The 17,012-nt window shown below is 43.0% G+C and overlaps 2 protein-coding genes across 5 annotated transcripts in view; one reads left to right on the forward strand and one right to left on the reverse strand.

The window, feature by feature from the left end:
• Positions 1-4,221, forward strand: part of CALU (calumenin) — a 30,447-nt gene extending 26,226 nt beyond the window's left edge. For all 4 annotated transcript variants that reach the window (XM_004463202.4, XM_004463201.5, XM_071215262.1 and 1 more), the window contains 2 exons: positions 370-569; positions 1,801-4,221. In XM_004463202.4, the coding sequence (XP_004463259.1) occupies positions 370-569; positions 1,801-1,905 (305 nt within the window). In that variant the 3' untranslated portion in view covers positions 1,906-4,221. The remainder of the gene's footprint in view (positions 1-369; positions 570-1,800) is intronic.
• Positions 4,222-5,696: 1,475 nt separating this feature from the next.
• Positions 5,697-9,675, reverse strand: OPN1SW (opsin 1, short wave sensitive). Its single transcript, XM_004463203.4, is given in 11 exon segments — positions 5,697-5,826; positions 7,217-7,266; positions 7,269-7,325; positions 7,328-7,415; positions 7,821-7,967; positions 7,970-7,997; positions 8,838-9,006; positions 9,319-9,360; positions 9,363-9,432; positions 9,435-9,645; positions 9,647-9,675. Coding segments are annotated over 11 exon segments (1,011 nt in total). The 3' UTR covers positions 5,697-5,706.
• Positions 9,676-17,012: the final 7,337 nt, after the last annotated feature.

Raw genomic sequence — 17,012 nt, forward strand, 5'->3', positions numbered from 1 at the left:
AACCAAATAACTGCAGTTGAGTTTACCTTGGGTAGATGCAGTGTAGACAACAACTATCTTAAAAGTTAGTCTTCATCTTGATACTAGCATCGCCATTATTTGTTTTTTGTTTTTTGTTTTTTGTTTTTTTAAGGTATCAGAACTCTTCTGTCATGTCCCTCAAAATCAGCAGCTGGAAATATGCTTGTTGTAAGATCAGTAATTGAGCCTTAGGAAAATGCCTTGCTTTCTGAAGTCTCTGCATAAAATATCCTTGTACCTGCTTATAAGGTACCAAATGGATGAGGAAGAAATATTAGACTACATTAGTATGAGGCATTTTTTTGTTAGAAGACAAACCCTTCTTTGTATGTATGTCTGTATACACAGGTGATATGTACAGCCATGATGGAAATGCTGATGAGCCAGAATGGGTGAAGACAGAGAGGGAGCAGTTTGTTGAATTTCGAGATAAGAACCGTGATGGGAAGATGGACAAGGAAGAGACCAAAGACTGGATCCTTCCCTCAGACTATGATCATGCAGAGGCCGAGGCCAGGCACCTGGTCTATGAATCAGACCAAAACAAGGTAAGTCTGGAGAGGCCCAAACATTCGAGCAGTGATCTAAGTCTGCTCTTTGGGGATTGCCTAAAAAATTGAACATTGGTCTTAATTAATCTAAGTGGACTAAGGATCTAAATTTAGCAATTAAAAACTTTCATGATAGCACTAGCTATCTGATCTCATTTTGAAAATCCCTTTGTCCAGTGTTCAAAGCATTGGAGGAGCTTAGGCTTCAGAAAAGATCCTCTGTATGTGGCCTGTGGTCAGCATACATTACCTGTTATCATTGGATCCTCCAAGAAATTTTCTGTGCTTTTTTTTGGGGGAGGGGGCAAGGGGTTCCTTTGTGTGTGAGTCTGTTTTTAACACCTGCTGCAGGGTTATTCTGCCTACTGAAAGCTATTTATTTCCTTCTTAAATCAAATATGCTTTTTAAAGGTAGATCCATTGTAAGAGGTTATAAATCGGCTTTTCTATGGAACCTGAAACAGTTGTCCTTGGTTAGTTATCTGAGGCATTCGGTTCATTGCAAGAGTGGCTTATCACTAAGCCCTGTCACCTTTTTCAGGGATTGGAATGCTCTGCATAGAGTAGCTGAAAATCAATCTAAAGCTGAGGGTTTTCAATTTTTATTTATTTTTAAGTATTTTAGTATTCTAAACATTCTTTTATCTAGTCTTCAGTTTCAAATGCAGTTTCTTACAGGAATTTTTTAGGGTCCATCTGTTCTTGATTAGAGTCACTTCAGTAGTCAGGTGCTATGTCCTGAAATATGTGAGAAAAAGAAACTCATTTAGACCTCCCTCGGGAATTTAGTCTAGATTAATTTTTTAGATGAGTGTTTTTTAGATGAATGGGATTGTGTTTGGAATCTGATTGGTGGCTAGTGCAAAATGGAGGTGAGGTGAAGACTATGCTTAAGATTTAGCAGATTTTGTTGTTCCTACTAGACAATGACTTGAGTCGCTTTGAAGTATTTTCCGTGTTGTTCTTGACCCTCTCTTACTCATTTGCAAGAGATGTCCCATTTCCATCCTTCCACTTTTAATTTTCTTGACAAGATACTGTCTTCATTGCTATTTTCTTCCTCTGTGTGTGTTGGGGGGGGAGGCTGTTCAGGGAATAAGAGTGGAGATCATATTTAACTTAGAATTAGAATCTTAAATCTTGATTAAATCTTACTGTTCCACAGCAGTGTTTCTGAATGGAATGGGAAATATATTCTGCCTCAATTCACTGCTCTCTCTAATTTCAGGATGGCAAACTTACCAAGGAGGAGATCGTTGACAAGTATGATTTATTTGTGGGCAGCCAGGCCACAGATTTCGGTGAGGCCTTAGTACGACATGATGAGTTCTGAGCTGCAGATAGAGAAACCCAAGTTTCTTCCAAAGTAATTTATTTTTACAGCTTCTGGTTTCACATGAAATTGTTTTCGCTACTGAGACTGTTATTTACAAACTTTTTGAGACATGGAAAGGCGTAACGAAAACCATCCTATCCCCATTCCTCCTCCTCTCATCAGGACTGGAGGGAGAACGTGCTTCTGATGAACAATTCTAATTACTACACTTGTGTTCGTGCATTTACACTTTGTATTATGTATAACATGTGTTTATTTTTGTATTTGTTCTCTGGTTGGGAATACATATGAAGGATCAAGAGCCTCACCTCACACTTGTAGGTAGACATTAGTCCTTCACTATTTCCCAAACCCTTATATAGTTTTTATAAGTTTTGATTACTCTTTCAAGCCTGAGATCAATAAATGTTCAGGGGAGAGAAAAGGAAAAAATATACCCCACAATCTATATTTAGAGAGATAATATTTAAAATCTTGCCATTGAAAATTATAACATTTCAGAGGTAATAGGGGCCACATATTCCTTTCAGTTGCTATGAATCTTAACAACTGGTCCTGGTATTATCTGGGTGAGGAAATATCCCTGTGCTATAAGAAAACTTGGCTCAACTTTTATTAGTCATCCCCTACCCCCACCCCAGTAGGAGTAGCTGCTTGAGGATTTTGTCAGGCACAGCTGTGGTGAGAAGTTAGGATCAGTGTCTTAAAAATCATCAAGTAATGAGTGTGATCTCTACATAGCTTTAGGTAGAAACAGCTGGAAAATTAAAGGAAAAATATAAGTGTTTTCAGGGCATACTTTTTTTTTCTGGTGTGTATCTGTTAAAATGCTCAAGATTGTCTTGCCTGTTGAGATCACTGCAAGTGCCCTGTCCTGGCTCCTCTTTCCCCAGAGGTTCAGTTGTACTGAGGAATTAATCTTGCTTTCACTGCAGTTAAGATTTACTCCTTTCCAATCATGTCATTGAAAGTGCCTTTAATTGACAAGAGAAATAATCACTGAATGGGGATTCTTTTAAACTCTTAAGATAGGGGGAGGTGGGGCAAATTTGTATCACCTTATATGATAGCTTAAAACCTCCCAAATCAGTGGGGACTTTTTGCTCCCCTTTCTGTTTTAGACAGTGGTTACATTGCAGTATATTAGTTAGGAACTTGATCACAGTGTTCTAATCTTATGGGCTGGTTTCCAAAAACTACATGCTGCTAAATTTACCAGGGATCCTCATACCTCAGAATACAAACCACTTACTACCAGGCCTCTTTCTGTATCAGCTGGAGAGCTTGAGGCTCGCTCAGAGATGAGAGGACCTACAGAGAGGGCTCTTTGGTTTGAGGACTGTTATTCACCCTTCCTGCCTTTGACCATCACTCCCCATTTTCCCATCTTCTCTGCCCCCATCCCCCACCACACCCCAGAAAAGTTCATCATGGATCAACAGGTTACCACATTCTTACAGAAGAGAGATGTAGAAAGAGCTGAAGAAAGTGCCCTCTGTTCCAAAATCCACTTTACCTATCTTTTATATAACATGAACTCTGTTTTGGTTTCTTTCTTACAGATGGGCCGTTTTTGAAAAGAGTTATTGTATTCCAAGTTTTTAGCCCTCAGGTTACTAAGACTAATAACTGTATATATAATCCTTTATTTCTTCATGTATCTTTCTGAATAATACCTTCTTCAGGTGGTGCTGGGTGGTTATTATAATTAGAACCTGGGTATGTCCTTTGGTCTTCCATGGTCATGTTGAGGTGGGCTACTTGGTATGATAAAAAGTCAAGTGTTATATAACTTCATTGAATTGAGCTCTTGATTAGTGGGTACACACATTTTCAAAGTTTAGCCCCAAAATAGGGTAATAGAAATTCTCTGCCCTCCAGATTTCTCATGTTTATCTTTAAGAAGACCAGAGATTAATAATACCACCACCCTGGCTTAGTGTGAGAGAGCATATCATGAACTGTGTGGTAGGAGAGCCTCAAAGCTCCCTAGGTACATAGGACCCAGACCTTAAGGTAAAGTCACCCACTTAAAGACAAATCTTAATCTACCAAGAAAACAACTCTGGATGATGTGGGCTGCTCAGCAGCAAGTATTTCACTCTAATCTCTAATGATCCCCTGGATTGTATTTTTGGTTTAAATCAAGCCTGAGGCTGGTGAACAGTAGCTGCACACCTACAATGTGTGATCTGTGAATGCTAGCTCTCTTGAATTTGGATATTGGTTATTTTTTATAGAGTGTAAACCAAGTTTTATATTCTATAATGCAAACAGGTACCTATCTGTTTCTAAATAAAACTGTTTACATTCCTTTTGGGTATGTCTTTCATTCTCTAAGAAATGAACTTCTGCTTATCATGGGTGCTAAAGAATGTCACAAGGGAACTCTCCTAAAAGGTTTGCATACCCCATCCCAAACCCAAAGAAGTTACAATCCTTCTCTAAATTGGTCCTATTTCTGAAATTTTCTAGCATCCTTTTTACTGCAGCAGTAACCCTTCTCTGCTCCTCTTAGGCCATATGCTTGGAGAATATCCCACTTGTTCATTACATAATTATCTGACACCAAACACAAATCATTTCTGAATGTGCACATCACATTTATCTTGATTTTTATTTCAAAAAGACTATGGAAGTTGGGCTATAAGGTAAACCAGTTTTCTTAACACTTGGTATAGTTTAGAAACAGTACTAAATTGTGGGAATTCATTTCAAAAACATGTAGGGAATTCAACTAATAAGCACACAGCTTAAGACAGATGTATAGGTTTAGTCGAATGGGGCGGGAGGAAAAAGAAGCACCTGGAATAATCCATCCTGGCTCAGGGGCATATGTATATGGCTGCCCATGCCAAAGCTGTAGCAATTATTGGCAGAGATAGTACAAAGAAATTCTTTTAAACTCAAATTTGGGGCCTAAAATCTTGGGGTTCTCCCCCCTTCCTTTGTCTCTCCCACTTCTAAAATGTTTTACATTTGTTCTAATTCAGAATACCATCAGAACAGATCCTCATAGGAAAAAAATGTTACTAAAAAGAGTTTGTTGTGTCCATATACTGGGGAAAAAATCAGCCTTAGTCCCTTATAATTGCCTTATTCATAGAAATCCATTCTTGAGGTGCCACAGATGGTGCCACTTTGTAGTCAAAACTGATGATTGAGGAAGCAGACTTGACCCAATGGATAGGGTGTCCGCCTACCACATGGGAGGTCCACGGTCCGAACCCCGGGCCTCCTTGACCTGTGGAGCTGGCCCATGCGCAGTGCTGATGCGCGCAAGGAGTGCCCTGCCACGCAGGGGTGTGCCCCGCATAGGGGAGCCCCACACTCAAGGAATGCGCCCTGTAAGGAGAGCCGCCCAGCATGAAAGAAAGTGCAGCCTGCCCAAGAATGGCACCGCAAACACGGAGAGCTGACACAACAAAATGATGAACAAAAAGAGACAGATTCCCGGTGCCGCTTATAAGGATAGAAGTGGTCACAGAAGAACACATAGAGAATTGACACAGCGGACAACTGAGGGGTGAGGGGAGAGAAATTAAAAAATAAATCTTTAAAACAAAAACAAACTGATGATTGTTTAAGTGGCCTTTGGGGTGGTCAAAGTAGTCCAAGCTGGGAATAGTAGCTTGTGGGCAGAAATGGAATAATAGGGGGGAAAAGGAAAAATTGAGTTTCCAAACTTCCCTATTTAAAAAAAAAAATTGTTAGTATTAACAGTTTGATTTTGGATGAAAATGGAAACTTACTTAAATGTAAAATTCTAGTTGATGCAAATGGGCCAGTATAGATTACTTAATTGGGGCCAACTTGGCTAGAAGATAAAGTAGAAACTTCATTTTTCTGAGAGCTGGTCATGTCAGATTCTTTTCTCGTGGAGTTCCCATACACCATCTCCTTTAAACAAGCTTGGAACTGGAAGGAAAGGGCAGAACTGGAGATAGCCCTCTTGGCAGACTAATGCAGAAGAGAGAACACCAGGAATAGCTTCATACAATTCCTTATACCTAGAATGTCTTCATATGGTTTTGATTGTGCCTTCCCAATCCTGAAAGCTAGCTAGATTGCAGTAGAGGACTACTTGCTACTCCTGGGTCTCCAATAATCACTATACCTTCTTGCTAATTCCAAGGCCTTGTTGTTGGGAAACCTCACAAACCAGGCTGCCTCCTGAGAGAGCACTCTGTTAAAGAGTGTGTCCCGGGGTAGGCCCGCCCAACCCACCATTACCAGAAGGTGCTCCCAGTTGGGAAGGACTGCCAATGCGGTTTCTATCCAGGAAGTTTCAAATTAGTGTTGAATCCATCTTTGGGATTGAGGAAACAAAAATAACTCAATATTTTCAAAGTACAGATTTTGCTCTACAAGATGGGCTCCTAAATTCATCAATTTTAGTTTCTTGTCAAATTGAGGATTTAAGATAGGAAACCTGCTGGTACCTTGAGATGATTATCTATTACAGAGTTTCATGCATGTGTTGTGATTTCTGTGCTTTATAGGCTTCTGCAGGTTAGAAGTTGGAAACGAAAGGATTAAGACCTCATAAAACAAGGGATGGAAGTTTAAAGGAACTATTGATATGTCAGTTTTTCAAGCTCTTTCCAAAAATGGAAAACTTTCATTTCTCATCCTGCCCTTTGGAGTAGCTTGATTTTTGTGGCTTAAGTTTTATTCTCCCTGAGTTCTATTTTCTTGTATATCTTTCCTCCCTGTGCTTAGTAAGGTCTTCCCAGCCTAAGGATCTCTGTGGCTTCTCTTTTCTGCCCCTAGAAACCTTCTGAGTAGAGCCCAAGGTGTTCTTGAGTTTAAAAAGTCGTTGCTAAGAAGAGAGCCAGGGTCTTGTGGAAGCCCAGAGTAAGTTCTTTTTTTTTTTTAAAGATTTATTTATTTCTCTTCCCTCCCCGCCCCCCATCCCACTTATCTGTTCTGTGTCTATTTGCTGCATCTTGTTTCATTGTCCACTTCTGTTGTCGTCAGCAGCACAGGAATCTGTGTCTCTCTTGGTTGCATCATCTTGTTGTGTCAGCTCTCCGTGTGTGCGGCACCATTCCTGGGCAGGCTGCACTTTCTTTCACATTGGGCGGCTCTCCTTAATGGGGCACACTCCTTGCTCGTGGGGTTCCCCTACGCAGGGCACACCCCTGCATGGCAGGGCACTCCTTGCGCGCATCAGCACTGCGCATGGGCCAGCTCCACACGGGTCAAGGAGGCCTGGGGTTTGAACCGCGGACCTCCCATGTGGTAGACGGACGCCCTAACCACTGGGCCAAGTCCGCTTCCCTAGAGTAAGGTCTTAAATCGAGACCTTCATCTGCTTGTTCATGAAATAGTAGATGATGGAATTGTAGATACAGTTGCCTTGGAAAAGGCAGGAATGGCAAAAAGCCGTAAGTCCAGCCCTCAGGGCACATAAGACAAAAGGATCCCATCATCACTACCACCATGCAGCTCACCTCCTGCTCAGCCTTCTGGGTTGGAGCTGACTCCTGCTGCTGAGCTACATCCTGGAGCAAAACACAGAGACCACCATGTCCCTCTTCTCTCTGGCCCATAACTCAGATCTCTAGACCATTTTCTCTCAGGGGAACATCCACTCTAATTGCCCCTCTTCTGTCTGGTTTCTGGCCTAGTCCCTGTGCCTCTTCCTCCTTGAGGGTGGCAGAATGGGACTTTTTGGGCTATGACATTAGAAGGGGCACATGTGTCTCTTGACATTCAGAATCCACCTCTTTGAGGAGGAGTGACTTACCCCGTATTATTCATTTCATCATTATATCCATCCCCACTTCCCTCACTACTTTGAGATAGTCCTTAGAGTTTATGGACATTTCTTGAATCCTTATGTCCAGAGCACTCACCACTCTCTCCCACCTAGAGCCCCCTGACCCACTCCTCCCAGACCATCACACCAGCCACTCAGCTCTGAGGGCCGCTAACAGCTGACAATAGAAGCAGAGGAGGGAGAGTGACAGACACAATGAAGCAGAAAATGTAAAGGAACGGGTATAGTACTCACTGCAATATTTGGTATACACACTGTACCAGTTGGGGCCACACGGGAACACTGCAGGTACTCAGGGATGGACCTACAAAGAATCAAGCACTCATTCATGGGACAAGCACTTACGGTCAGGCTTACCACAAGAATTAGTGGCGTGGAAGTTTAAGATTTATGAATTGTGTTCTCAGTTGGGAACTCAATGCCAAAAGACTGTAGAAGGGAGGATTTTCTGTCCTCATCAGCAAAAAGCTATAGCAATTCCAACTTCAGAGTAAACTTTAATACTTGTCTCCTACAGCCCCTTAATCTCACTACTCTATTAGCTTTTTTAAAATATTTTTAATTTATTTTTAAAATATATGTAGATTACACAAAATGTTGCATAAAAAATATAGTAGGTCCCCATATACCTCACTCCCCACACCCCCATTTTTCCTACATCAACAACTTTCATTAGTGTGGTACATTCATTGCATTTGATGAATACATTTTAGAGCACTGTTACACAGCATGGATTATAGTTTACATAGTAGTAGTTTACCCTCTCTCTCAGTCCATTTAGTGGGTATGGTAAGATAATATAATGTCCTGCATCTGTCCCTGCAGTATCATTTAGAACAATTCCAAGTCTCAAAATGCCGCCATATCATACCTCTTTTTCCCTCCCACTGTGTTCAGCAGCTCCCGTGGCCACTGTCTTCACATCAGTGATAGTTTCTTCCATTGCTAGAGGCAAAATAATTCTATAGTAGAATACCAGTAAATCCACTCTAATCCATGTTTTATTCCTCCATCCTGAGGGCCTTCTATTAACTCTTAAAATTAGAGGTCAAAGTCGAAAAGGTACTTTATACCCAAGCTCTCTTACCACACCACGTCAGCCTAAGCTCCTTGCTGAGTCAGCACCACTGCCATGCACCCACACCATCTCCATCCAAGGAAGGGTTAGATGAAGAAGCCAATACCAATAGTCCAGGTAGCCAGGACCATTGTCAAGGTATGGTTGGAGCTGAAACGTAAGTTGCCAAAGGGCTAAGAGATGATAACATAGTGCTCAGAGGCCAGGAAGTTCGATGATCAACCTGTTAACAGACCTGGGTAAAATATGAGGGTAATGGGGTAGACAGAACCAGCCTGGCAGGCAGAGTGGAAAAAGGATGGGGTGGAGCAAGTGCAGAGACAGGGTTGGACTGATGGTTGGAAAAAGACTTTGGGACTCAGATATCCTATTTGGGTCAGACTTCTGGTCTGGGCTGCATTGTACCCCAGTATTCAAACGAATACCAAACTGCTTTCCCCCAAGACTCCTTTAGGTGTCCTCTCCATCCCAACAGCCCAGTGCCTGGTTCCAAATCTGGAGCCGTGTCCTTTGCCTCCCTACCACCACCACCATTTCCCTGCAGTACCTGGTACAGAACCCAGGAAGGCCTCCAAAGCCAGAACAGCGGCCAGAGATGAAATTCCTAACCACTGGAGATGAAGACAGTAGAGACAAAGAAGATACAGAAGAGGAAGCCCCCTTCCCCCCTCCCAGGTATACACTGAACAGAATGTAGTTGAGTGACTTTCACAACTTTCTGTAGCACAGTGTGGCCACCAAAACTGTGGAATTGAATGGCATTCCTACAAAGAAGACAAACCCCATGAAGGCTGTCTGGAGGCCAAAGGCCCAGGAAGAGGCAATGTGGTACTAAGACCCATCCCACAACGCCACCGAGGAGATGTTCTTAAACATAAAACTCTTCCTCTGACATCTTGCTCATAACGTGTCCCCTGAACCCTCTGATTCCCCTTATCATCCGCCCACCACCCAACACAGAGATCCTCCTCCAAAGCCACTTTTGTGCTCCCTGAGCACAAAATCCCAGTACTAATCTCCAGTCTCTTAAAGACAGAGTTTGGAGTTAGAGGTACCCAAGATCCCACCTAAAACTTACTTTTGTGGCCCTAAAGCCATTACTGTGTTCTTCAGAGGATAAAAGATCAGGCTCAAGGAATCCAGATATGCAATGCTGGGTGCTGGGATGAATGAGAGTGGACTCGCTGGTGCCTGGGAAATGCTGACCCATATTCAGTGAAGATGCTTTCACCTGTTTCCTCCCTTCCATTTTTCTTTTTTTTTTTTTTAATATATTTACTATAATTTTTAAAAATTTTTTATCTTTATTTTTTTAATGTTACATTCAAAAAATATGAGCTCCCCATATATCCCCCACCCCCCTCACCCCACTCCTCCCCCCATAACAACCACCTCCTCCATTATCATGAGACATTCATTGCATTTGGTGAATACATCTCTGAGCACCACAGCACCTCATGGTCAATGGTCCACACCATAGCCCACGCTCTCCCACAGTCCACCCAGTGGGCCATGGGAGGACATATAATTTCTGGTAACTGTCCCCACAGCACCACCGAGGACAACTCCAACCCCCAAAAATGACCCCACATCACATCTCTTCCTCCTACTCCCTACCCCCAGCAGCCTCCATGGCCAATTTCTCCACACCAATGCCACATTTTCTTCGATTACTAATCACAGTAGTTCATGAATAGAATATCAGTAAGTCCACTCTAATCCATAATCTATTCCTCCATCCTGTGGACCTTAGAATGGTTGTGTCCACTTCACATCTATATCAAGAGGGGGCTTAGATTCCACAGGGATGCTGGATGCAATTCTGCTGTCAGTTGTAGGCACTCTTGGCTCCCTGGTGTGGTGGTTGACCTTCTTCACCTCCATGTTAGCTGAGTGGGGTAAGTCCAACAAACCAGAGTGTAGGAGTTGCAAGTCTGTTGAGGCTCAGGGTCTGGCTATCACATGGTCAGTCCAGAGATTCAGTTTCCCTGGGTATACATTAAACCCCAACACCAACTACAGTTCTGGTAAATGTAACAGGAGAGACTTGTGGACAAAGATCACATCTGAGTCCAGCTCCATCACACAAAAACACAAACTCCAAAGTAGGACCAACTGACATGGCACTGAACTCCATCTGCCATGACCATAGAACCTGTGGGTCTCTGTAGCCCTCAGAAGAACCAATACCTGGGGTTGTATCTACTTTGTCTCTGGGACTCTGCTCAGGTGTGCATAAGGGCAACCCCTCTGATAACCTCCCGGCTCTTTTTGGAGATTCATAGCCATATAAACTAATTTGTCCTTTCCAATCACCCCCCCCCGCCCCCATTTTTCTTTCTTTCATCCTTTGAGTAAAGCCATAGATGTCACCCTTCTTTCTCCATTTGGTTTCTGACACCATAGTCTTCTTCAGGTTTCTATACCCCATCTGCCCATCTGCAGAGAGTTGTTGGGCTCTCCACCATGCTGGGAAGCAGTCTCAGGCTCCAGGAAGCAGGGAGTGGGGAGTGACTTGGGAGCACCTTAGTAAATTCAGAGTATTCATGGGAAAGGACCGGGGCAACTTGACAATGCCTAGAGGTCCAGGGCATCTCTGAGCCCAGGCTGCCCCCATTTCTTAATGTTGAACCTACCCAGAGAGTGTACCTTTCCTACTCAGATCTCAGGCTGAGGTTGGTCTGCTCACATCATGCTCACACCTGTGCATGCCCTTAACTCAGCAGTGCATAAGTTGCTACAGTCTTCCTCCTGTCTGCTCATCCAGCTCCTGCCCAACCTTCACAGGCTACCTCACAAAGCCTTCTGATTAGCCCACCCCAGTGATGTCAGCTCTGCTCTGAGCTCCCTCTGCACTTAAATGTAACAGTACACTTTGGTCCTTATCAATGCATCTCCTCCCCCTCGCAGTAGACTGTTACCTCCCTGAGGCTAGTGATTTATTCACAGATAACAATTCAAATTATTCTATTACTTTTGAATCATTCTCAATACCTCCCACAAACTCAGAGTTGTTCAGTAACCTGAGGATGGCTTGAATGTGCCACTGAGAAGACTTCTGGCCAAGTACATTCACAATGTCCAGTATACAATCAATGTTTTTTCTTTAAGATTTATTTATTTACTTTCCCCTTCCTCTCCCCCACCCCTGCTGTGTTTGTTGTCTGTATCCATTTGCTGTGTGGTCTTCTGTATCTATTTCTCTTTTGGTCTTCTCATTTTTTCTCCTCTAGGATTCATGGGATTTGATTCTGGGAACCTCTGATGGGGAGAGAGGTTCCCTGTTAGCTGCACCACCTCAGTTCCTGGTTTCTACTGCACTTCACCTTAATTCTCCCCTTCGTCTCTCTTTTGCTACATCATCATCTTGCTGTGTGACTCATTTGTGCAGGCACGCACCCTGCTGTGCAGGCACTCTGCTTGCCACGTGGGCACTGACTCACCAAGCAGACACTGGTTTGCTGCTCAGGCACGCTTTCCCTTCTTTTTCACCAGGAGGCCCCAAGGATCGAACCCGGGTCCTCCCATATGGTAGGCAGGAGCCCTATCACTTGAGCCACATCTGCTTCCCACAATCAATGTTATTAGATAAGAGAAAAGGCAGGAAAAATGACATAACTAGGAGCAAAAACAGTAAATGGAGAACCTCTTATACATATATATATTTTTTATTTATTTCTCTCCCCTTCCCCCCACTCCCCAGTTGTCTACTCTCTGTGTCCATCCACTGTGTGTTCTTCTGTGACCATTTCTATCCTTACCAGTGGCACCGGGAATCTGTGTTTCTTTTTGTTGTGTCAGCTCTCCGTGTATGCAGCGCCATTCTTGGGCAGGCTGCACTTTCTTTCGCGCTGGGTGGCTCTCCTTATGGGGCACACTCCTTGCACGTGGGACTCGCCTACACAGGGGACACCCCTGCATGGCAGGGCACTCCTTGCGCGCATCAGCACTGCTCATGGGCCAGCTCCACACGGGTCAAGGAGGTCCAGGGTTTGAACCGCAGACCTCCCATGTGGTAGGCGGACGCCCTATCCATTGGTCCAAGTCCACTTCCTCTTATATTTTTTAATGTAACATTTTGTGTGATCTATGTATCTTTAAAAACAAAAACAAAAAATAATTTTTAAGTGACATCCACCAAACTAAAAAAACAGTAAATAGGCACACACCAAGACAAGAGATTACCAAACAAGGACTTTAAAGTAGCTATTATAACATGTTCAAGGATTAAGAGAAAATATGGGCATAATGAAAGAAGAATCTTACTTAACAAATATATGGAAACTATTTAAAACAACAAATGGAAATTGTAAAACAATATCAGAAATGAAAATTTCACTGGATGGGCCGAATAGCAGATTGAACATTGCAGAAGAAAAGACCAGGGAACTTGAAGAGAGGTCAATAGACACTATTCAAACAAATCACAGAAGAAAATGAACTGAGCCTTAGTAACATAATAACATTCATAAAATTGGAGACTCAGAAGAAAGGGATTGGACATAAAGAATACCTCAAGAAATAATGGGGGAAGCACACTTGGCCCAATGGATAGGGTGTCTGCCTACCACATGGAAGGTCCATGGTTTAAACCCCGGGCCTCCTTGACCCGTGTGGAGCTGGCCCATGCGCAGGGCTGATGTGTGTAAGGAGTGCCATGCCACGCAGGGGTGTCCCCCGCATAGGGGAGCCCCACATGCAAGGAGTGTGCCCTGTAAGGAGAGTCGCCCAGCACAAAAAAAGTGCAGCCTGCCCAAGAATGGCACTGCACACATGGAGAGCTGACACAGCAAGGTGACACAACAAGAAGAAACAGATTCCCAATGCCGCTGATAAGGATAGAAGTGGTCATAGAAGAATACACAGTGAATGGACACAGAGAGCAGACAACTGGGGGGGAGGGGGTGCAGGGGGGGAGAAAACTTAAAAAAAAAAAAAAAGAAAGAAAGAATGGCCAAATAACTTCCAAATTTAATGGAAAATATCAATCCAAAGATTCGAGAAGCTCAACAAATACCATAAACACAAATCTACACTTAGCCATATCACAGTAAACTTGCTTAATATCAAAGATAAAGAAAAAAAAATCTTGAAAGCATCCAGAGGAAAAAAAGACACATTACTATGACAAGTACTTCCAGTAACATCTCATCAAAAACATTGACGGTCAGAAGAAAATGGTGCATCCTTAATGGACAAAAGGGAAAAACTGTAAACCTAAAATTCTATATTCAGCATAACTATCTTCCAAAATTGAAAGCAAAATATAGTTTCAAATAAGAGCTGAAAGAATTCACCAGTATGCCTGCAATTACAAGAAATATGAGAGGAAAGTATTCAGGATGTAGGGAAATAATACAGATGGAGATACATATCTACACAAAGGAATCCCATAAATGGAAAATATATGAAAAAAATTTAAAAGACAACTTAATGGGACAACCAGCAAGATGGCGGCAGAGTAAGGAGCTCCTAGAGTCAGCTTGTGCAACAGGGCCGTTAGCAATCACCCAGAGCTGTCTCAAGCACCTATTTGGAGGCTCCGGAGACCAGAAGAGCATCCTGCAACATCCTCGAAGGAAGGGAAGGAGGAGCCTGCCCATCTGTAGAGAAGATTTGAAAGTAGAACACTCCATGCCACAGAGGCCAGTGCCCACCATCCCCTGGCAGCATAAGCTGCTTTAGGAGCTGTTCTGCCACTGGAATTGGAAGCCCCACTTCCCAAAAATGGAAGAAGAGACAGTTAGACACCAACTTCAGCTACTGATTAGTAAATTCAGCAGGCTAAAATATAACACTAAGAACAGCTGAAGTTTGAACATGTCCAAGTCAAAAAGAGGCCAGTAGCCACCATTTTAACTCCACCCCTGGCACAAAAGGAAGCTGGGCAGACTGAAAATCACAGTGCTGGTAGGGCCTGGCTTCTCTCCATCCAGATCAAAGTGCAGCCCTAGCCTAAGCCCCAGTCCCACCTCCGGCAGGGAGGAAACTGTGGGGATCTGCACCAGCCTGTCTGGGAAAATACAATCCAGTGACCATCCTGGTCTGGCAGAAGAAGCCGCCTCAAGAGCTATTCTGTGGCTGGAATTGGAAGCTCCATTTCCCAAAATGTGAGGAAGAGTCGGCCACTGCAGGTATATTTGGCTGGCACAGACTGAAGAGTTGGAAGTCTACCAGGGCAACTGCGGTCATTTAGGACCCACACAACGTAGATTGCTGCCCACACCTGCAGCTCCATCCCCACCCCAGGCAGGGGAGAAAGGGGCATGAGGCTTCATCAGTCTCTCTAGGCAACTACAGGCTAGGCCTGGACAACTTGGATTATTACACACAGCTGTGGCTCTGTCCCTACCCCTGGCAAAGGAGAAAGTTGGGAGATGCTTCATTGGTCTCTGGGGCAATGAGGGCAGCTTGAGGCTCCACAGCTTACAGCACCAACTACATCCTTGGCTCCTACTACACAACCAGCAAGGCAGAAAGGGCAAGAGAGCCCTAAACTAAATGGAGAAACTTCACCCAGAATAAATAAATTTAGTAAGCCAGATGCCAAGACACCAACAAAAAATTACAATCCATGCCAAGAAACAGGAAAATATGGCCCAGTTAAAGGAACAAGATAAGCCTTCAGATGACATAAAGGAGTTGAGACAACTAATCATAGATGTTCAAACAAATCTCCTTAATAAGTTCAATGAGATGGCTGAAGAGAATAAGGATATTAAGAAGACGTTGGATGAGCACAAAGAAGAATTTGAAAGCATACATAGAAAAATAGCAGATCTTACATGAATGAAAGTTGCAATAAATGAAATAAAAAATACATTGGAATCATATAATAGCAGATTTAAGGAGGCAGAAGAAAGGATTGGTGAGCTTGAAGAAATGGCCTCTAAAAGCAAACATACAAAAGAACAGGTGAAGAAAAGAATGGAAAGAATTGAACAAGGTCTCAGGGAACTAAATGACAGCAAGAGACATGCAAACATATATGTCATGGGTGTCACAGAAGGAGAAGAGAAGGGAAAGGGGGCAGAAGGAATATTTGAAGAAATAATGATAGAAGATTTCCCAACTCTATTGAAGGACATAGATGTCCATGTCCAAGAAGCACAACATACTCTCATCCAAATAAATTCTAATAGAACAAATCTGAGACACATACTAATCAGAATGTCAAGTGCCAAAGACAAAAAGAGAATTCTGAGAGCAGTAAAAGAAAAGCAATACATAACGTAGAAGGGATAGCCAATAAGACAAAGTGCCAATTTCTCCTCAGAAACCATGGAAGCAAGAAGACAGTGGTATGATATATTTAAGATACTGCAAGAGAAAAACTTCCAGCCAAGAATCTTATATTCAGCAAGATTGTCTTTCAAAAGTGAGGGCGAGTTTAGAATATTCCCAGATAAACAGAAACGGAGAGAGTTTGTAACAAAAAGACTGGCATTGCAGGAAACACTAAAGAGTATGCTACAGTCTGAAAAGAAAAGACAGGACAGGGAGGCTTAGAAGAGAGACTATAAATGAAGATTATACCACTAAAAGTAACTAAATGTCTCAAAAGAGTGGTGAAAATAAAATATGACAGATAAACCCCAAAGGTCAAAATGGGTATAAAAAGAATTGCCTTTACAATAATAACATTGAATGTGAATGGATTTAACTCCCCAATCAAAAACAAAGACTGGCAAAATGGGTAAGAAAATATGAGCCACCAATATGCTGTCTGCATGAGACTCACCTTAGACCCAAGGATATCAATAGATAGAAAGTAAAAGACTGGAAAAAGATAATCCACACAAGCAGTAATGAAAAAAAAAAACAAAACAACCAAAAACGCTAGAGTAGCTATACTTATATCAGATGAAATAGGCTTTATAATTTTTTTTAAAATTTCTCTCCCCTTTCCTCCACCCTCCCCCCCCCCCCAGTTGTCTGCTCTCTGTGTCTATTCACTGCATGTTCTCCTGTGTCCACTTTCATTGTTTTATTGTTGTCAGTGGCACCAAGAATCTGTGCCTATTCTTGTTGCGTCATCTTGCCGCATTAGCTCTCTGTGAGTGCGGCCACCACTGGGCGGCTCTCCTTATGGGGCGCACTCCTTGCGTGTGGGGCTCCCCTACACGGGGGACACCCCTGCATGGCAGGGCACTCCTTGCATGCATCAGCACTGCTCATGGGCCAGCTCCACACAGGTCAAGGAGGCCCTACATTTGAACCCTGGACCTCGCATGTGGTAGG

Source organism: Dasypus novemcinctus, chromosome 5, assembly GCF_030445035.2.
Source record: "Dasypus novemcinctus isolate mDasNov1 chromosome 5, mDasNov1.1.hap2, whole genome shotgun sequence".
In the NCBI taxonomy this organism is placed as follows: domain Eukaryota; kingdom Metazoa; phylum Chordata; class Mammalia; order Cingulata; family Dasypodidae; genus Dasypus; species Dasypus novemcinctus.